The following is a 22,982-nucleotide window of genomic DNA, read 5'->3' on the forward strand; positions in this document are numbered from 1 at the left end:
CTTGATGCAAATGCAGGAACAATTGGAGGCCAGTTTGATTTACCATTTTCCAAATGAGTGAAAAAAAAAAAAAAAAAAAAAAGAAATACAAAGTGAGGCAAAATCAACTATCCATGTGACTTCCTATTTAAAGCAGAAAAGTAGATGGTCAAGATGCCTGCAACAACTCTCCTGAAGTCTCTGTTTTTACCCCAAACACATATATAATGATGCTGAAAGATTTGGCAAGAACTTCCCACAGTTTTTGAAGAACTGAAATTCTGGCTTATCCACAGGACAATGGAAAGGTGCCTGATAGATACAGAATGTCAAGAGATTGAGAAGAATTGGATTTCTAAGATCTCTTTCAGCTCTAGAGTTATAAATAATCCTATGGTCTAAAGGTAGGCTCTTATGACACTGGATGGTTACCCTGTGGAAAACTCAGGGCAGGACATGGTCAATACTGTCATGGAGTGAGAAGGCATGGATGGCTTGTAATTTGAACTCACTGGAAGGATGAGATTAGAGATCCATGGAAGTATTTCCTTGAGTAGCATGTAATAGACATTTAATAAGGTCATTAAATGAACTTCAACCAACTTATATTGTACAATACCATAAAAGAGATCTTAAAAAGAAACTTTTATATCTTTCTCTGTGGATTGTAGCATTTGGGTGGCTTCTTCTCAGCTTCTGTCAGTCTCTGGATAACACTTTCTCTTCCAAAGAGGAAAAATAGAAAATCTGACCTTTGTATAATCCTAGTTGAGTTATAGCTTTCCCCTGGCACCTCTAACTGAAATGGAAATTCCTTTAAAGTCGGGAAATTCATCACAGTAGTTTACGGTATTGATTTATTTTAAACGTCGTTGGCAGTTTTAAGACTTGCCTTGACTGAATGCTAGAAATGATGAAAGGCCTGCTGCCTTTGATTATGTAATGCTACCAAATAAACCACCAGGGGGCTGAAAGAGAACCTATAAGCAAAGAAAGATGCTTGAAATACAGACTCTCTTAAATTCTTTGTCACTGGGAAATGAATGCATCTTCATTAGAATCTTTCACTGACCAAGAGCCCTGAATACAACATGCATACAGCAGGTAAGGGAGTTGGGTATAGTGGAGAAAGAACATTTGATAGGGAATCTAGAAATACCCATGCTTTAGTTTTTTGTGCTGTTAATCTGGGAGAAAACCCTTTCCACATTTCCCTTTAAACCTCTGAAAAACAAAAGGGTTATTCTAGAAAGTTCCTTTCCAGTACTGAAATTCTAGGATGCCCTAATCTCCTAGTACCCGTGATTCAATGATTCCAAACCAACAAACATTTTCAAGAACAGTCTCCAAACCCCATCACAGCTACCTAAGTTAATGGTTGGTCTCACATATACATGCTACCTACATATATGATTTAATTTAAAAAGGGACTCGGGTACTTTGGGGCCAACTGCCCCAAAATATGAATTCCACTACCTTTACAGTTTCATACTTTAAATCTTTACCCAAATGGAAAAAAAAAAGGTGGGCACAGAATGAGAAGGATAAAGGATAGTTGATAGACAGGAGGACCCCCAAAGATTTTTACCTATTTCCTTCTACCCTCTTGGTTCACAGGAAAAAATAATACCTAGGTTAAATGGAGCAAAGGATACAAATTGTAGAAGACTAAATATTGGAGCTGGAAGGAATCTTATTATGTCCATCTAATCCTAAGGATAAGTCTTAAGAGAAGGAAAAGACCTTGGAGACAATCTATGTCCTTAATTTTACAGAGGCCTAGAGAAGAAAAGTGATGTACTCCAGATCCCACAATTGGGAGGAGGCTAGACAGAACTCTAACCTTGGTGTCCAGACTGGGTCTGAGTTCTTCCCACTATTAACTTAGTGTGCACAAGAGAAAATATGAAGAGGCAGCAGGAGTTTTAAGTAAATAGCTGCAGGGCAGGACTGTCCCCTCCTGCTTTTGATTGTCCTGCATTTACTCTTCCATCAAGCAGTAGTGTGGATTTTCCCCAGAGGGCACCGTTCCTGTTACATAACTCAGCAGCATCACATTAGCACAGCACGAGTGATCACAGATGGCAACGGTAGAGGCCAAACACAGGCCACTTGGGAGCTCCCTGATGCCAGGCAGGGCCTTTGAAAATAACATTTTTACCCTAGAAAGGAAAAGGGCTCCCCAATTCTGTCATGTACAATGGCACCTAATGCTTTAAGAAAGAATTTATTGCTGTCTCATTTTCCAGGAGAGAAAAAAAGGTCCATATTCATTGAGATATAGGACCTTGGATATGATATAACCTCAGGGATCAGTTTCTACATCTGTTAAAACAAGGAATGGCAGTATTTTTTCTATTTTGCCTCACAGAGAAAACTATGAAGAAAATTCTCTGTAAACCATAGTAATGTAAATGTATTATTAATTTTTTATTTTCCTTTTTTGCTTTCCCTAAAGAAGCAAAGGTGTACTCTGTTATTACAGTAATTCATTGATGCAAAGAATCTTAGATTTGTCTTGGATCAGTCTTCCATCATGAGGTATACATATCTCCCTCCTTTTGACTATTTCATGGTTCATTAGCACTTTTAAAAGAGCTTTATTAGTACTACTGGTATCGTCTTCATTTCCTTTATCTACCCAGCAAAGCATCTCATATAGAATTTTTAAAAAGGTATATAAAAACAGTTCAGCAAACCTAATTAATATAGTAACCGAATCTGACAGTATATGCAATAATCCCCACAACTATAACCCCCCCAATCTGTAAGGAAGGGAAGGAGGTGCATTAACATATCCTTTCAATAGAATAAAAATAATCATAGATTCAAGAACCAAATATTCTAGTGCAAATTGTCATCTTGTAGGAGTTAGCTCCTTTAATTCATCCAAGTAGCTGACAGAGTCTTTGAAAACTTCCAACAATGGAGTTCACTACCTTGTTTAAGGTAGCCTATGTTACTGTATCATAGGGCTTCAACTAGGAAGTCTTCAAAGGTTACCTAATATAATCCCTCATCTTTACTGTTGAGATCTAGTGACATTCAGTGATTTGCTCAAATACCAAGTAGCAGAACCAAGATTTGGAAGACTATGGATATGGAATTTTGCACACACTATCCAGATACAAATAATGAGTCAATAGATTTTGACAAAGGGACTTTTCCCTCTTTTATTCTTTGTTAGAAGAGATGGCTTAATGGGAAGGGATATATTTAGAAATAAAGATGATATGAAAACAAAAGATTTTTAAAAAACATTTTAAAATAATTCAAGTCCACTGATCAGCAAGAGGTACAGTTACCACTTAGTGGTAACTACTATAAACATATTTTTGTTGTTCAGTGCTATCTGACTTTTATGACCCAATCTGGGGTTTTCTTGAAGTAGTTCACTGTTTTCTTCTCCAGTTTATTTTACAGATGAGGAAATGAGGGGAAAAGGGTTAAATGACTTGTCCAGGGTCTTCCGGCTAATCAAGTGCCTGAGGCCAGATTTGAACTCATGAATATAAGTCTTACTTAGCTGCCCCATAAATCTGCATAACAGATGGCAGACACAAAACTATTTCAATTTGTTCATGTCAAATTTGTTACTAATGGGTTTGAAATATACAGGTATTTGAAGGTGGATCAATGTACCTCTCTGAACTACGTATAGATATGTTTCATTACCTGTTGCTATTTGCAATTTAATTAAATGCCTACCACACACAGACTGTGGGTGTGGCACTCTTTGGGAATATAAAAGTAAAATCATATGAATGCCTATTCCTTTGGGAAATCTGTAATCTAAGAGGAGACAAACAGATGAGTACAATATAAAACAGAATGTGATTAAGTGCAAAGGATAAGTCCAGGAAAAGTATTAAGAGAAATTTGAGGCAGTAGAGAACTAAAGGTGAGAGGTTTAGTGGGCCAGAATAAGAACTAGGAAACCATTTCAGGCATATGGGAATAGTAACTTGCCCAGGTAAACAAGCTGGACAGCCGAATCAGTGAATTTAAGGCACTGTATTTCGGAGGTCATGGAAGAGACTCTCCCTTTCTCTAGATTCATAGATACACTGCTTACCTGACCTGCATTCCCACAAATGCTTGTTTTTGATCCTACATATCAGGACTACAGGAAAGACAAGAACAAAGCACAAGACCGGCTAAATGTGATTTAGTAGCATCGATTTCATAAAAGGTCTGCATAAACAGGAAACAATGTATCCTCTAGTATATGATGATCCAGTCTTCAAATTGGAGAATTTGGGCCAGCCTTCCCTGTGGGAAATGAAGGGACTCTCATTCTTTTCTAATAGCTATTCAATATCCTACACAATTTCTTCCTAGAGGTCACATGATTGATGGCAAAATACTCCATACCATTTCAAAATGCTGTCAAAAGAAAGAAAATATGGAGACTTACATAATTAGGAAGTGGTGGAATATTTTTTTAACTTATCCAAGCCTAAAAATAAATAAATTATGTAGCATTAAAATTAAAAGGTCCGTAAATCTCTTATACTTCAGCTAATGAACTTATTGACTGTTAAAGATCATAAATCACAGAATCTTAGCAGCAGAGATTTGCAGACACAGGGTGAATGACAAATCACCTTAGAACTCAATGTAGAAGTTGTAAGTAACTTTGTAGATCATCTATTCCACTTTCATTTTACTGATAAGGAAATTGAGACCCAGAAGAAAGTGATTTATCTGGACAGTTAAGGCACAAGAGAAATAAGTGGTGAATTTTAAGCCAGGAGATCAGAGTTGTAGGCCCAATGTCATCATTATCTTGCAGTGACCTCAGACAGTATCTGATTCTCTCTCAGCCTCCAGTTCATCATATTTAAAAATGGAAATACCTAACCTGATCGGACTATTGTGAGGATCCCAGAATGACAGAGTTTTTTATCTAGATAAGACTAACACTTACATATAAGAAAAGTAAGGCCAAGAGGCAAAAAGGTCTAAAAAGATGGAAGGCAGAAGAAAGTGGGATATAGTATCTGGGAAAGAACAATGGGCTTAGGGGAGAAGGGCTGGAGTAAAATCTTTAAATTCATGACTTTGGAGCCACATTCCCTTTAACAACATGCCTCTAAACCTTGTCTTCATCTGTGAAATGGGCACAATTATTACAGGACTGGAGAAGAACATCTAGGAACCCTTAAAGCACTTGTATTTTATTACCACTATTGCTAATAATGATTATTTGCAGCCCTTCATAGTTGTGAAGCTCAAATGTGGCATATGAAAAGTGCTCTGTAAAAGCAAAAGTAAAGCGCACCTAATTGTAAGCAGCTGTGGCTAGCGTGGAACAAGTCAGTAGCAGGCCCCTTGCTGCCACTTTAGGCTGTTCCCCATATTCCCTGCCCTCTTTTGTGGCAGCCTCATCAGTTTAAGTGGCAGCCATTCAAGCTTAAGCTCATTTCCCTTCTGCTCTGGCTGCATATGCAGAGCCCTTTTCTTCTTGTCTTCAGTCTGCCAAGGCTCAGCCAGGCCCGGACTGGCCCCTCCAAGGCCTTACCAGCTCAGCCCCTCTGACTGTGCACTGGGGGGCTCTGCTGTCTCCCTAGCCCTTTCAGCAGCCCAGGGCTCTTCCTAGGCCGGGCCTGGGCTCCAGGGGGCCCTAGCTATGATGTTTTGTTTGTGGAGCTCTGCCCAGCTGGGAGCAAGACGGCCGCCCCTTCCCCCAGCACACGCCCTCCTCTGACACCTAGCGCTTCAGGCTGGCTGGCTTCACATTTGGACTTTTGGAGATAGCAGGGCAACTGCAGAAGCTGAAGCAAACAAATAAGAGAACAAGGAGGCTGCCGCCCGGTATTGAGTAATGTGCAAAAATAGTTGTTTTGGAACAGAGTGGCTGGAGTTTTGTTCTTAAAGGTAAAATGATTCAGTAATATAATAAAATATTCTGAGTAAAACTCAGAAGCAAAGCCTGCTCCTTTAAATGGAATGGGGAAGCCAGCAGAAGCAAGGGGTTAACCAAGCTATATACCAACACTAGGTTGAGCTTTTGTTTAAAAAAACAAAACAAAACAAAAAAAAAAAACCCTCCCCCCCAACACCACACTTTCTACTTCTCTTACTAACAACCAAACTCATGTATCCTTGACAAGCTGAAATCTTAAATTCATCCCAGCTGGCTACACTGCTGACCCCTTTTATCATGCTCTCTAACCAGCTTTCCTCATTTGCACTATGGGGTCCTCCGACCACTTTCTCCCCACTTCAACCCTTCCTCACACACACCACCAAGCTTATCTTCCTTATGCACATAGCTGGCTATACCACTACTGTTTAAGGGTTCTAGTGCCTATGGATTGGGATTTAGAATCCTTTGCCTCCCCACTTACTGACTGACCTACCAACCTTCCCCTGCCTCTCATTCATCTTAAGACTTAGCCAAACTCTACCTTGCCACCACCGTGCCCTCACTTTCTCAATTCTCTGCTACCTCCTCTGCCTGAATACCCTCTTTACTGTCCCAACTCTTGTATTGCCCTAGCCATCTTGTAAGGCAAAGATAGAAGATCATTTCATCTCCTCTATGAAATCTGATTCCCTTTGGGGATCCTAGACCAATATGGAATGGAGACCAATGGGTTGGGCAGGGCAACCTCCAAGGGCAAAATCATCTATATGACTTCCTTACACACGCTCTTTCCTTTGTCCAGAATTCTGTAGGGCAGTGGAATGAGCCGAACTTGGGAGGCTTAGGACTCCAATCTGAATCTGTCACCTGTACCACAGGTAGGGCAGAGCACCTAACCTCTCTGGGCCTCAATGTCCTCATCTAGAAAGGTCAGACTTTAAGTTTCTTCCATCTGTAAAAAGGGACAACACATAATAACATAAATAAAGCACTATGCTACTATGAAGTTCCATGGGACAAAAGATCATGAGATTTACAGCTGGAGAGCACCTCAGCAATCATCTGGCCCAAAGCCTTCACTTTCTAGATGAGGAACCTCAGACTCAATGAAGAACAAAATCATGTCTAAGATCACAGAGCTAATAAATAGCAGCATTAACATCTGAACCCAGGCCCTCTCCTTCTAAATCCAATGTGCTCTTTTCTCTGTATCATGGGAGGCCCACATTTTAGGTTAGATATTTCAATGACAGCCATTAGGATAGAAATCCTGCTTTAAAGGATAGTTCAAATGGGCGCCAGAGGGTGGAAGCAGTAAGACAAACTGAAAGAGTCCTGATCAATAAGGGAGTCCACTTGGTGTTTTTGTTTCTAGCACTGGATCCCTAAACCCTACCCGAGAAAGATAGTCGGAATAAGTTGGGGAGAAGCTGCTAGAGAAGCAGTTTGTCAGTGATTCTGTATGTAAAATAAATGCATTGAGAAAATAACAAAGAGACTGTTGTGCTCTGGTATCCTAGCTGATAAATGGCTTCTAGCAGAGTGCTGCGTTGGGAAAGGAGAACCAGAGCCTTTAAGTCCTTCATTGCTAGTGACTACCCTGTCCCAGAATCGAGCCTGCTTCATTTGAGGAGTGAACATGTTACCTAGCCATCCCCTTAAGGCAAGAGGGTTTGGTTGCACATTACCACTAAGGCTTCTCCATTGATTAAAAATAATAGTTTCTTTCAGATGAGACACCTCATGAATCCTTGTTTTTTGTAACAAAATAAGAGCTAAATATGGGAGAGAAAAGCAGTGCTCCATCAGTAATTTGACTTAGAAGTAGCTCTGACCAGTTCATCACAATTTATTATCTTCCATTAGGGTTTTCTTTGGCCTAAACCCACTCTGCCTTCTTGTGGGCTCTGCTGTATCTTTTGAACCAAAGAAAGAGCTGCCCAGCTCCTTCTTGAGTCCAACAGGAAATGGGGTTTCTTTCTTCTCCAAAGTCCAGAGATGGCTTTGTGATTTGCCCAGCTACCAGCATGTACGACCTCAACCTTTCAACCTATTTTAAAATCCATGTCAGGATTTCAGCCAATCAAAAATGCCATGGACCTGGGTGTTACACCCATATTGGAAACTCAGAGAATACTTTATTGTCCAGTCCTAAGCAGACATAATTTATACTCACAAAAACCATTAACAGTTAGGCCTTAGTAGTAAAAACACTGTTTTAGAGCTGGAGGATTGGGGTTCAAATCTTCACTCTGCTGCTTACTACCTCTGCCATATCTTGAGCAAGTAACTTCCTCTCTTGGGACAATAATTCAGTCATCTCTAAAGTTAAGGGATTACACATATGACATCTAAGGTCCTTTGAGATTAAGTCTATGACTCTATAAAAGATGACAAGCAATAGATTTGCTTACAAAGCTTTCTTTCTTTCAGTGTACACAATACTTTTTATACATGCTATCTAATCTGATTTTTGCAAAAGCTCAGGAGATAGCAAGTAACCATTCCCCTTTTGGAGATGAGAAAATAGGGGTACAGAGATTAAGTGATTTGCCTTGAGGTCATAGTAGATCTGATATTAGGATCAGAACTAGGATTCAAATTAGTTCTGAATGAAAATCCAGAGCTCCTTCCATTATAAGTATAAGCTACAAAGTTTCTAATATAACCCCAAAGTGCTTCAAGATATCCCCTGTTTCTTCAGACTTCTGTGGGGAGAAAATGACCCAGCTCCAACCAAATACTCACCCAGTTATAAAACGCCCGGGATGCTTTGCCCTGAATTTTAAGCAGCACATGTGACTTGGTCCATTCTTGTTTCAAGCTCAAAGGCATCAGGTCGGTCTTGTGGGTTAGCAGCTAACATATCTTTCAAGAGCTGCTTGATCCCCTCAGACATGGAAGTCCTGCGTTTCTGGGGGATGTGCAACTCCATCTTTGGGTTTTCTAGCAGCGCTTCCCCTACGGGTACAATCTCTGTCCCCTGTTTGATGTAGGTCCCCAGCAGTTCCTTCTTGGTCTCGGAGTCAATGAACGTGATCCGTTCTATCATGGCCCAAATAATAATGCCGAGGGCAAAGATGTCCGCCTTGGCCGTGTAGTGCCCCTCCCAGACCTCAGGGGCCATGTAGAAGTCAGAGCCACAGGCTGAGGACAACCAGTATTTATTCACATTCACATTTTTGTTGTCCTGACTGCCCTCTTTCCCTCGAGGTGCCAGCCCAGCACAGACTTTGCTGAGTCCAAAGTCAGCCACCTTAAGGACAGGGACCCCAGATCTCTCTGTGATGAGGATGTTGTCAGGCTTGAGGTCCCTGTGCACGATGTGGTTTTTGTGTAGGAAGGCGATGGCACTGGTAAGCTGTAGCATGAAGCTTCGGTTGGTGGCTGGGTCTGGCCGACGGGATAGCACATACTGATTCAGATCTCCCCCTTCACAGAACTCCATGACAAACCAGAGATAGCAGGGCTCCTCTGCATAACCCAGAATCCTTTCACCTGTGTGAAGAGGACAGGAAATAGCTTCAATTGTGTGAGATGGACTAACTCAGACTTTTAGGCAATTACAATGAAAACGTGGGAAGAGCAACATATTTAGGCTCACCAAAGAATTTGTAGACATCTTTGAAATAGATCTCTGAGATTAATTAGTCCAGCTTTCTCATTTTACAGATAAGAAAACGAATGCCCATAGAGCTAGTTAACTTGCAGTCACACAGATAAGTACATAGCAGAAATGGATTTGAATTCAGGTATCTTGACCATAAATAAGCAAATATATCTAAATCTAACTATGCATATGTACACAACAGACACACAAAGACACACACACACACACCCATTAGCTACACTGCCACCCAAGTAATAATTCATATTTATATATATTGCTTTAAAGTTTACAACCTCACAACCTTATAGGTAGGGACTGAAAATTTCATTATCCCCATTTTGCAGATAAAGTAGAGGTTCAAAGAGATTAAAGGAACTGCATAGAGTCACAAAGCTAATAACTGATAGAGATGGAATCCCAACCCATGCTGCTCATCTTAAAGTCCAATGTTTTTTCCACTGTTATTTTGATGTCTGAGCTTCTCCAACTCTACAATGTTTATATGGTTTCTCGTTCCCTATCTTAAGTTTAAACTCCATTTAAGATTCTTTATAACCTTGTTGAACCTTACCTGTCCCATATCTCCTTTTACATATGTCCTATTTGAATCAAACTGAATTATTTTCTACCCCATGTTCTTGTTTTACTTTACCATCACTTTCTTTGCTTACTATGTAACCTATGCTTAGAATAACCTCCACCTTCATCTCCATTTATAGAGATCTCTCCCTTTCTCCTTTAAGGCCCAACTTAGGAACCATCTCTTCCTGGAAGCCTTCTTGATTTGCTTCTTCTTATCCCCTTCCTGCAATTGTAAGTACTGTTTTTTTTTTTTTCCCCTTAATCATTGTGCACCTCACATCATACTTATTATTTGTCTATCTTTAATCTCCTCTGCCCCTAAACTAGTCTATCCCCAATACCTCCACATCAAATAGATAAACTAGTCCGTTAGGGCAGGGCTGATTCATTTTTCATCTTTGTATCTATGGGACCAAAAATGTGAGCTTTTACCAGAGAACATTAGTGAATGGATTTTTCTTGATGTGAACCTGAACCTATTGCTATAAAAAGTCAAACTTTATTGTTTTCAAGTATGATGTTTTTCTAGCTCATAGGAAGAGAAGAATGTTAAGATTTAGAAAAGTTGGTGGCATGTCACTCTCATATTAGCTCACTTCCCTGGGGCTAGGTTTCTTCACATATAATCTGGACAATCATATCCCTTCTAGCTATTTATTTTTATATTCTAATGAGCATCGTTCCATTACCTCAATGCTTTTCTTCTTCAGAGCCAACCTACCCCACTGAAGTCCCTTGTCATGCTCTAATTCAAGTAAGCAGCATAATAGAGTGCCAGACCAGCACCTCAAGATCTGGATTCCAGCCATGGCTCTTCCTTTAGTCATGGGACCTTGGGCAAACCACTGTTCTTTGATGATTCTGTTTCTTTGTATACAAAATGAGAATACCTGGGGAGGCAAGTGGTGATCTCAGGAAGAGAGCAGCGCATCTTGATTGGTCCCTTTGCCTCCCTTGGTCCCTTTGTCTCCTTCCTCCAGAGATGTCAAAGCCATGTGCCCAAAGCACAAATCTGACTTCGTCAGCCAAATACGCAACATGGCTTTTTATTCTTCTAAGGCCAAATACAAACTTGGCTCTAACTTACTCTTTCAATATTAGCATTATGTTTTATGTATGATAGTCTCTGCTAAACTGGCCTACTTATTGTTCCTCAGACGTGACACTAAGCATCTCCAGTCTCTGTCCCCTGAATCTTTCCTGTGCCCCCCTCCCCCTTAAAAATTAATAAGGCTCAGTTTAATGGCCTCTAAAGTCTATTTCACTTGGTATCCCTTCCTATTACTGGGGATGAGACTCACGGACTGCGGTAATAGCCTTAAGCACATCAATGGGGTATCCACAGTACCAGTAGTATGAGCCCCTGGGAGTGAGGAACCAAAAGGCTGCCTAAGGAGAGTAAACCAATTCAGATAAGAAAAGGAACTGGCCAAAGTTGCCATGTCAATAGGCCCAGAAGTGGTCACTGCATTTCCAGCACAGGGGATAAGAGAAACCCTGCTTCAAAACAATTAAGTTTTTGAATCAATGAATTCCTTTCCATTTCTAATTCTGTTTTTACAGTCTAACATCCCTCACACTTCTAGATTTAATATACTACATTCTTTATTCTAAGGAATTTTGAGTTCCAGGTTCTGATATTCTTCCAGTAATGTTAATTATTCTAAACTCTTTTCAGTTAGAATGATGTATGAGTCTAAGATTAAATTATGCATAGTCTGGCATCCCAATAACATACTATTTAAAACAGGGCACATGAATGGGAAGACCATAGTGGTTTTGGTTTTAAAATTCTACTGAAGAAGTCAAGAAGCAAGTTTACCCTCAGGTTTCTGTCTATGGCCCTACATATGACCTTCCTCAAAGCACAAATTTCCCTGCAATAGCTCATTTCCCCTGTAATTATATAATTTGTTTACATTACTTTGGATCTTGGTGTAATACAGGTAGAACCAGTTTAGGTAAGATGGATGTATTTTTAAAAATCTGTTAGTTCTTTTTATTGAAATCTACTTTCTAGGTCATCAACTCTGAAATACTATATATACTGTAAGGAAAAAAAAGTCAAGGCAAAACAGATTTCTGAAACCAATCAAATTTTAAAATTAATTCCCTGGGAAAGAAAGCTTGATATTTCAACTCGTAGGTGGAACCAAAACGGAAAAGATTAAAAAGCCATCCAATTCTTTTCTCATAGGCCATGTCTGCAAACATCAGTGACATTTTGGAAAATGCTAGTTATTTTATATACAAAGTTGGTAACTATGGCTACAGGGGTGGAAGGGCCAGTCTACAAAACAAAATACTCCTCACAATCCTGAAGAGGGTAGGAAGAGAATTAAGAGTGGGAAAAAAGCTTGAATTGTTACAATGGGGAGTGGGACATTATTGCTAGACCAGTGGAAATCAAGGAATTCTGCAAGATATCTCTGTTCCAAAAGACTCAGTTGGGAAGCCAGAGCTCCTGTTTAAGGTACGAGGTAGGAAAGGGGATTGAGGGGAGAGGGGGGAGGGGGGAGGAGGAGAGAAGCAGCAACAGGCTGGGGGGGGAGAGGAAGAGGGGGTGGGGTTGTTTTTGGAGATGAATACAGGGAACAGGAAGACGCTCCCAGTCTGAAGACGCCCATAGTAAGCTAAAGACAAGGCATGACAGAATGGAAAATAGAGAGCTATGCCTTGTTCCAGATACAAATATGTTTGTACAAATCTGGAACAGTGAAGTGTAGGGAGTTTGTCATTTCATTAGGATAGCTCTTCTGGGGCTAATATTCAAGGATGCCCCAATCTCAAGTTGCCTGCAGGGAACATTTTCTTTCATATTTTGTTGTGAATGATAAAACATCAAAGTATGACAAAAGGAGCACCAGATTAGGGTTTCTAAGACCATTTCTGGTTCTCCACTTACACTGCAACGCAATCCCACTGGCTTTAACCTCCCCACTTTCCTAGCCTTATCTCAAACTGCTCTCTACTTCATACATCAGACCCCAGGCTAAATTCCTGCTGCCGGCTTTCAACCTTGAGATTCCGCTCCCACTGCTCCATAAGTGTACAATGTTTCCTAAGCCTTCACCTGTCAATGAGCTTGCTACACAATCATCAAGTGTCATTTCTCCTATCTCCCCAGTTGGAAATGATCTCTCCCTTCTTGATATTCTCAGGGTATATTATATATTATTACATAATAACTATGTATATATTTTTAAACACTAAAAACATTACTCTGGAAAGGGATATATAGGTTTTAACAGATTGTCAAAGGAGTCCATGACCCTCCCCCATCAAAATGAAAATTTAACTGGTATCAAATAAAATATTTTTATGTGAATCACTTTGCAACTTTTAAAAAGCACTATATAAAAGGTATTTATTCCTGTTTTCTAGTATTACCTCCTCACTTTATAGAGAAAGAAATCCAGACTTAGATAAGGTAAATGTTAGGTTATACACAATGACAGTTAAGGGGAAGAGCTGGGATGATTTTTACCTGCTGACTTGCCTACTCAGTCCAGTGCTTTCCTCAACTACAGGACACTGGCTCCACCTTACTCATGCCTTTCTTATGAACTTCTTTTACTTTAATTTTTATTACAATTATTTATGGAATGTTTGTTGAATATTGAATAAAGGATTTGGATTAGATATCTATCTCTTAAGGTCCCTTTTCAACATCAAATTTCTATGATTTGCCTAAATGGTTTCTATCCATTCTCGAATAAGCTGTCACATATCTGCCAACCTTCCATTCACCTGCCCAATGAAGCAGAATTCTCTTTAGGTCTCTTCCCAGATCTTTTATTTCATAATCATATTCACATGGGGGATGTATAACATAATAGATAGAACAGTGGAAGCCAAGAGATGTGAACTACAGTCCTGGTTTACACTATTCTGATCTCACAGGGGTTTGCTGAGGAAAGCCTTTATTATGTAAAACTTAATGAGTGACTTCTCTAGGCCTCAGTTTCCCCCATCTCTTAGATGGGGATAATAATCATAAGTGCCTAGGCTATCTCATAAGGCTGTGACAAAAAACAAATTAGAAAGTCCTCAGAAAAAGCAGAAAGGATCATTCAAATGTTTGAAATCATTCTTACTAAAAATACTAATGAGCTTATCCTCGATCCCCAAGTAGCAGATTGCTACACATAATGTGTCCTGAACTCTGCCACTAACTTCCAGTATAAACTCCGGCAAGAAAGGTAGAGGCAAGAGTTAAGAGGGCCTGAGTGTGAATCCAAGCGCTACCACTTACTGCCTTTGTGACTGTGGGCCAATCATTTAATCTTTTTTGGGCTTCAGTTCATCATTTGTAAAATGAGAGGGCTGAACTACATGTTCTCCTTCCAAATCTAAATATATAATCAGAGTGACAGATTCTGAGACTTGGAAGGACCTCAGAGGTCATCCACTTTAAGCCCTTCCCAGAGCATGACATACATGATAGACAAATGGCCAAATTACTGACTCATTCTTGCTTAGGTATCTATATAATTTAAATTAGTTCATCTCTCTGGGGGGGGATAAGCTTCCTTATCTGTAAAACAAAGATGGTCCTTTCAACTCTGGATCCCAGAGTTAGTAAACTCTACCAAAAAAAAAAAAAAAAAATCAATATTGTCCTCCTTGTATTTGAGTGCTTACACTCTAAAGAAGTGCAAACTGCTTCATGACGTAATGTGTTTCCGGTATCGGACGATACTGTAGTAGAGTGGTATGAACACTTGTTAGAGATGTTCCAGATAGGATTCTGATTTCAAGTTAAATGTGGCCTCAGTGTTCTACTACCCTCAAGTTCCCTTCTAATTCTGAGACTGAAGATGAACCCATATCATGTACCCTGGTTAACAACTCATTCTTTCCCCTAAATTCTAGCATCTCTATGACCTTGGATCAAATTATGTCTCTTAATGTCTTCTCCTACCTTGCATTGTAGAATGATGAAATTACTCAGAATGAAATAGTTATTGGCTGTTCTGTCTCTTTGAACCTATCAATCTTATTCCTGAATGTGCTGGGAAGTTGGCTTATGAACATATGTCTAGCCTTGTTCTATACCATCCTTTTTCCCACACTGATCCAACCAAACTGGCCTTCTTGCTAACCCTCCTGCTGCTCCTTCCTCTAGGACTCTGCCCTAGCTGTGTCCAGATCACCAATACAAGTCTGAGTTTCGGAGAATCTCTTCCTTAAGGATTAAATCCAGGGGCAGGTAGGTGGCACAGTGGATAGAGCACCAGCCCTGAAGTCAGGAGGACCAGAGTTCAAATCTGGTCTCAGACACTTAACACTTCCTAGCTATGTGACCCTGGGCAAGTCACTTAACCCCAAAATTACCTCAGGGAAAAAAAAAAAAAAAAGATTAAATCCAAATACCACCTTTAAGAGGAAATGTTAATCATTCCATCTTTCCCAATTGCCACTGTCTTCCCTAAAAAGCTTTATATTTATTTTATAGAAATTGAGAATATGGCTATGTCTTTCCTGATAGGAAGTAAAACTCCTTGAAAGAAGGGACTGTTTGGATTTTGTCTTTTTATACCTAGTCCCTAGCAAAAAAAAAAAAAAAAAAGGCACTTAATAATGAATGTGTTTATATGCTTTAACTGGGAAAAACCAAATGGCATTTTTAGTGGGAGAAAAGAAGGGGAGAAGGTATCCAAGATTGGTAATGAAACAAGATTATCACAAGAGGTTTGATGAGAAGAGACATATTCAGGAATGCATGTTAAATAAAACTATCACTAAATCCCCTTCCATTTTTTAAAAAGTTGCAGAAAATCAAGTACAGAAGATATTTTATCTATGGCTAACAAGACAAGAGTCCATGAATCTAAAATTAGAGGTATGTGAATGAAGGTTTCTTGCACAACTATGGCTAAAAGAAGAAGAATGGATGAAGATGATCTTAGAAGAATAAAAAGGCCATTTTCAGGGGGAGCTAGGTGGCTCAAGTGGATAGAGCACCAGCCTTGAATTCAGGAGGAACAGAGTTCAAATCTGGTGTCAGACACTTTACACTTCCTAGCTGTGTGACCCTGGGCAAGTCACTTAACCCCAGCCTCAGGGGGCGGGGGCGGGGGAGAAGAAAGAAAAGGCCATTTTCAATGATAAAACTGAAAAGCTTTTTCAGGGACAAAATCAAAATGGCTAGATTTAGCTGAAAAGCACTTAAAAGAAAACTTTAATTGAATAAATAGATGTAATGGAACTTAAGTACACCGTAAGAAATGACAAAGAATTTAAAGAACTTAGAGTATGAACCGATTTATAACAAAGTAAGCAGAACTAAAATAATTTACATGATGAACACCAATGATGTAAAGGAAGACAGTACTGGAAGACTTTAGCACTTTTGATTAATAAAGAGGCAAACTGATTTCTAAGGATTTGACTGTAAAACAATCTTATCAGCAAATAAATTCTATTTATAGCTGCAGAATAAACTATTTTCAGACGTGACCAATGTGTTCTTCTGTTTTGCTTGATTGTACACAAGTACTATAAGGGATGACTGATCACTAGAAGCAAAAGTCATGAATAAAAATTTAAATTTTTAATTTTAAAGTTCCCACTAATTCTAAGGAACATGATGAATACTATCACATATGGACCACTTGGGGAAGGTATATTATTTCAAAAAGAATATCAAACAAGCAGTCACAGATTTCAGAGCTGAAAAGCATTTTAAAGGTTAATTCGTTCAACAATGGGAACGGGGAAAGCAGATATTTTTTCCTCTAATGAACTAGGGAGTTATGAAACTTGACTGCTCTGCCACTTAATCACCTGGTATGACTTTGTGAGAGTCATTCAATTTCTCTAGGTCTCAGTTTTCTTACCTGTGATGTCCTTTCCTACTATTTTAGATAGTCATACTGACTCCAGTGATGGAACCTCCAAGGAAATTTATCCTATTGTTGCTAAGTTCTGATTATTAGAAGTTCTTTATATTCAGTTGAATCCTGCCTTCCTGGAATTTCCATCCATCTATCATAACCTTTCCCTTTGTAATCAAGGAGAACAAGTACATTCTTTTCCTCCATGTAAGTTCTTGAGACACATGACATGAGGCTATCCCCAATCTAGTTAGCCTCCTTTGCTATATAAGAGTTTCCAAAAATTTGGCAACTAGAAGTTGACCAAGAATTTCAGATGTGGTTCTGGAACAGAGAGCAGCTAAACACTAGAATTCTCCTAGAATGAGGGAGCAATAATTATGTTATTTTAGCTTCTCTTCCTTTCAGTTCTTATTTTTCTGATTTCACTTTTACTTTTTTGCTTTTTACTAATTTGTTTTCAAGAAATGGATTAGGAATATTGAAGAATTTGTTTCCATACTCCAGGACTCCCATACTGCCAATTTTAGTGATAAGCTGTATGTTTTCTTAGTTCTGACCACACAAGATTGCTATTAAGCGAGAGAACTCATTGGCAGCAAGGCCCAAGTTCTATTTCTAAACTTGCTACTTATGGATAGTAGGTTTGCCTGTTATTACATCATCTCAGCCTTGCTTTGAGGTGGACAACTCAGTGTCAGGTCCAGCTTGCCCAAAGTCTAATGTATTGCAAAGGCAAAACATGAAAGCTTTCAGGTACTTCCTAGACTATAGCCTGAACTTCAATTTATGGTCTGAAGCTACAATCACATTTCAAATTTGTTGAATGGTACTCCATATGATGTAATGATTAGTGAATTGGACTTGGAATCAGAGCTGGGTTTGAGTGCCAACTTTAACCCTTACCAATTTGTGTGTGGTTGTATAAATAACCCCCCCCCCCCCCCCGCCTCTTTGAGCTTCAGCAGTTTTCTCCTCTACAGATGCTTTGGGATTTAAACTGTCCATTAGATAGCATCAAGTCCCAAGATATAAACATGGGAAATACATTAAGCTAGAATCAGAGAGCCTGGGTTAAAGGTTAACAACTTTCCTGGGCTTCAGTCTCAGTAAAATGATGGAGTCTCAACAGGTGAACTCTCAGGTTGTTTTACTCCAACCCTGTCATTTTGTGGAGAAAGAAGTTACTAATGGCAGGAAGGGATGCCTGCACTCACAGGCCCCGATGTAGAACCAAGATTCTCTATTAGAGACTGGCACTCTTTTGGCTACGTTGTGCTGCCTCTCTCCTTGTCTTCAGGAACATGACGTCCGTTAGATATGTTCCTTCATATCTCTCCAGGACTATGTTTCTGAACCACTTTCCCTAATAGAAAGTATATTTCAACTGAACTGAACCTCTGTGGTATAGACATACTGACTAAAAGGGAAAAGAAAACAAAAATACTCATTATAGCTCATGACAACTAGGTTAGGAGAGAGTATAGAATAGAGATTTTAAAAAACCTCTGGTGGTAAGAGGAGCCCTATCCTTAGTAGAGGATTGGGGTCTGATGCCAGATGGGCCAGCTAGCTGTGTGGCCTTGGGCTGCTCTTGGGCTTAATTCTCCCAAGTGTAAAATGGGGATGATGTTTAATAGAATTTTAGAGCTAGAAGAGACTTTAAAAGTCACCAATTCAATCTTTATCGTACAAACTGAGGCTCAGAGAGAAATGATTACATTCACATGTCAAGATGGTGACAAGGCTGAGATGAGATCCCAGGGCAATACATTCTACCAAACTTTGACTTTTGATATCACAATGTGGGATTCATATGAGATGATGCAGGTAATAATGCTTGGCAAGCACAAAGTACTATATAATAGTACATAAGTACTATATAAATGTCAGTTATCATTCTAAAGGTTTTTGAGTCAGACACTGAAAGAAATTATTAGTTAAAAGATTAAAAATCTTTGATTAGCATAGCAAAAGTACCTTTATATCTAATCTATTATCTCACAGAAAACACTAAACTCAAATAATTCCCCTTCTAAGGTAGCACCTCAATTAATCAAACCTCTCAATTAAGTCAAGCTTTCTTCCATCTCCTGGGATTGTTCTATGCTATCTCTGAAGTCCCCAAGCACAGTGCAGAGAGGCAGAAACTCAGCTCAAGTGTCGCTCAGGAGCAAGGGAGATTATGCCCTAAGTAAATGAGTGAAGGAGGAGGATACCACCCTTGTGGACGATTCTGAGTGCTAGGCTGTGGTTCTCAATAGCTAGAGGGCAGAGATGAAAAGCCTTGCCCCAGACAGCAACCACAAAACCCAGTCTAGTTTACCACAAAATGAATTCTAGAAACCCCTTGGGCCACCTCAACAACATGGTAGTCACCAAGATGATGCTGGTGACATTAATTCATATTTTGTAAAAATAACAAAACAAAACAACACCAACAGAAACCAAAAAAACCCAACCCCCCCAAAACCCTAACAACAAAAAACAACCCCCCCAAACAAAACAAAATCTGCATCTCAACAACAGAGTTAAATGGGTAAATTGTCCAAATATCTTAGCCACTAGGCTCTGTTCAAATCAAGGACCTCAGATTTTAAGCCCTTTCCATTATCCGGATTCCTTTTCAGAGATTTTCCACTTTTCTTTTCTTTTCTTTTGGACAAAGCCAGCTGCCCCAAAGTAAAAGTAGTATCTTATAATGTTGTACTTTGCTTTACTAAAACTCCATCAACTAGGTGGTTTCAATACTATTATCCCTAATCTGAAGAAGGGCAAAATGATACTCCAGTAACCTGCTTAAGACCAGAGTTACCTTCTTGGGGGTGCTAATCTGGCTCCATCTTCTGTGACCTTGGTCAAGCCCTGGGCCTTCTTTTCCCTCTAGAGAACCTCATAAGCTTAAGAGCTTACTTATTTTAATCTTAAGGGCTTTACTGTCATATCTTTATGCAGATGACTCTCAGATCTACCTATCCAGCTGCAGCCTCTCCCCAAGTTTCAGCCTTGTGTCACCAAATGCCTACTGGATGTTTCAAACTGGACATCCAGTCATAGATCTGTTAAACTCAATTTGTCTAAAACTGAACTCCTATTCCTGCTATGTTTGTCCTTTCTCCAATCTTCTGTTTATGCTAAAGCTCCTTCCATAGCTTCAAGTTCATCTCACATTGTCCTCAACATTTCCTTACTCCACAAAACTAATTAGATGCCAAGTCTTATTGTTGTACTATAACATTTCTTCTTCTAACCCTCATCTCTGCATTTACTGTTACCACTTCTTAGTCTAAGCCACTATACTCCAGTTCTTAATGTCCAATAATTTTCCTTAATCATAGATCTGAATCTGTGACTTTTCTATTCAACCAACCCTAGTGGCTTCCCATTGTCTCTAGAATATAATGAAGTTTTCTGCTTAGCTTTAAAAGCTGTACAAAGCTGGCTCCCAATCAATTTTGTTCAAGACTTATTGGTATCATTCCCCTTCTCATTCTTGGGAATCCAGCCAAACTGGCCTCTTCTTGCTTCTTTACACATAACACTCCATTTCCCCTCATTGGGCCTTTGCACTGGCTGTCCCCATACTTGGAATGCCCTCTCTCGCCATCTGTACTTTCTTCATCATCTTTTGTTTGAAGACTTTCTTCCTTCCAAATCTAGTAACCTTCTCTCCCATATATATTTAAACTACTTGAGGGTAGACTTTAATGCCTAATTATATTGAGGATATGTGTATTTAATAACTTTATATACATTTTTTATATGTACTTGTATCCACTGGAATGGAAGTTCAAGTAGGTATCATTTCATCCTTTTCACTTGTATCTCTAGCTCCTAATGAGTGCTTGACCCTACAGCAGACATTTAATAAATACTTGTTGACTAGATGATGTTATCTACTTCCATCTCTCTGAGACTTTCTTTTTCCCATCTGCAGGGTTAGACACAATGATCTCTAAGCTCCTTTACAGTTACAAACTGCTATGCTAACATAACAGAATTATAAAGTAGGAAGAGATTCTAGAAGTCATCTAGTGCTAATTTCCACTCCACACAGGACTCCTGTATTTTATTTGGCAGTCAACATGTCTGGGGAAGTATCTATTAGAGCATGACTAGGTTGGACAAACCCTGGAAGCCATCTCATCTGACCTTGTCGTCTTACAGAAGGTAGAGGAAGCCAGCAGGGGCTTGTGACTGGACTAAGGTCACAAGAGTCCCACAGACAGAGCAGGGATTTGATCCCTGGCCTTATGACTCTGTGGTTCAGTGTGATTTCCATTCTATTACTTCCACCTGGCCCAAGGCTGCAGCCAGCTTGTAAAAGGTTTTACAAACCAGAAGATTTTGTTTTATCCCAAAGGTAATAAATCACTGGATTTTTTTTTTTTTAAACTAGGGAAATGGAATGCTTCGATGTGTGCTTTATGAAGTACCTTTTAGCAACTGAAAGACAGTTTAGAGAGGAAAGACTGGAAGTATGTGGAACAATTGGGAGATTATTGCAAAACAGTCCTTTGAAAAAGTAATGGGGACAGGAGATGATGTGAAAAAGGCTGCGAAGGCAAAATCAACAAGACTTAGAAAGTGAAGAGATATATGGTAGGAACAAGGGTGAGCAAAGAATGAGCCTGAAATTGTGAACCTGGGAAAATGGTAGTGCCTTTGCTAGAAATAGGAAGGTCCTGAAGAAGGGTGGATCAGGTGGAAAAGGAAAATGAATCATTTGGACATTTTTTGAGATGTCTATGGAAAATCCAGTAGAAAAACTATTCTGGTTAAAACTTTTTGGCTCATGGTTATGGCAGGAGAGAAAGATGGGACGTAAGAGAAAAAGAATTACAATTTAAACTTAGACCCAATCTGTAAAAGAAAGGGAATCTGTCTTTTTGCTTTATTTGATAGACATGATCATTCTAAAATGATCATGTCTATCAAATAAAGCAAAGTAATAGGTTCTACTGAAGATCTCAGCAATAAAGAATGATTTTAATTATATAGCACTTTTTATTTCAAATGGTAAACAGAGCCTAAACTTCTCATTTTCAAGGTCCATTCAAATCCTACCTCTACCAAGAATCCTTCCTCAATGACCTCAAATTACATAAATCTCTTCTCTTTTTTTGACTCCCTATTATAACAATTACTGCCACTATCAAATTTGTCAGATATTGCCTTATGGTATCTCTTCTACTTTTGTCTTGAGTTATGATTAAGCTTTAACTTCTTACATGTTTATGACTTGTCTATACAAGAAGCTTCTTAAAGAATGGTGACTTAATTCTTTTTTTATATTCTTTACAGCACCTTAGTGTAGAAAGTATACAATTAATGTTTGTTTTGAGTCTATCAGGATAACTTCAATAATTAACATGTATTCTATTCACATAATTAGTAAAGTTAGGAGAGATCTCACAAGTAACTTCTAAGACAAGAGTGTGATATCTTGATGAGCCTAAAAAAACTGGGCTCAATCCTGGCATTGCTTGTCATTGTGACACTCAGCAAGCTAGTCAAGTCATATTTTGTTCCAAGCCTCTGTTTCCCCCTATGGTAAAACAAAGCTTAATTTGCTGCAAAATTACTGCCAAAGACGTCATCAGTCATTCAGACCAACTTCTTTGTATGTACATGTGCGTGTGTTGTTTAAAATGTATTTTTCTTCTGAAATTAAACACTAAATCAAATGGACATTCCCACAGAGCAGAAAGATTGCTCACGAAACTGCAGATCTCTTATATACAACTTGCTTTTCTTTTAAATTATATAATAAATTGAATAGGTAATTTTCAAAGATGTCCTGGTTGTCTGTAATTCTTTCTAACCCTCTTTCCATTCTCTTCAACTTTTTAGCAAAGGAAAATGAGTTATCACTTGCTTAAGGTTCCACGGAGTTCAGCACATGTTCAAGACTAGAAGCAGTCTTCAGATGACTATTTTGATGCTCCACTCTGGACTACCTACATTCCTTTTTAATCATTCAACAAATCTATTCATTAGCATATTACAAATATAAACATTCTGGGCAATAACTCAAAAGGAGAAAAAGAGTCCACACCCGACAAAGCAGTAGTACATGGATATGCAAAAACAACCCAAA

The 22,982-nt window shown here is 39.1% G+C and overlaps 1 protein-coding gene and 1 long non-coding RNA gene across 2 annotated transcripts in view; one reads left to right on the plus strand and one right to left on the minus strand.

Annotated features, from left to right (window-relative positions):
* Positions 1-22,982, minus strand: part of STK35 (serine/threonine kinase 35) — a 48,074-nt gene that overhangs the window by 21,172 nt on the left and 3,920 nt on the right. The window contains exon 3 of the mRNA XM_074293610.1: positions 8,600-9,349. Within this exon, the coding sequence (XP_074149711.1) occupies positions 8,637-9,349 (713 nt within the window). The 3' untranslated portion in view covers positions 8,600-8,636. The remainder of the gene's footprint in view (positions 1-8,599; positions 9,350-22,982) is intronic.
* On the plus strand, positions 10,203-16,096 carry LOC141557650 (uncharacterized). Its single transcript, XR_012486859.1, has 3 exons — positions 10,203-10,274; positions 15,172-15,255; positions 15,815-16,096. It is a non-coding gene; the product is annotated as an uncharacterized LOC141557650 (long non-coding RNA).

Source organism: Sminthopsis crassicaudata, chromosome 2 (genome assembly GCF_048593235.1).
Source record: "Sminthopsis crassicaudata isolate SCR6 chromosome 2, ASM4859323v1, whole genome shotgun sequence".
Lineage (NCBI taxonomy): Eukaryota > Metazoa > Chordata > Mammalia > Dasyuromorphia > Dasyuridae > Sminthopsis > Sminthopsis crassicaudata.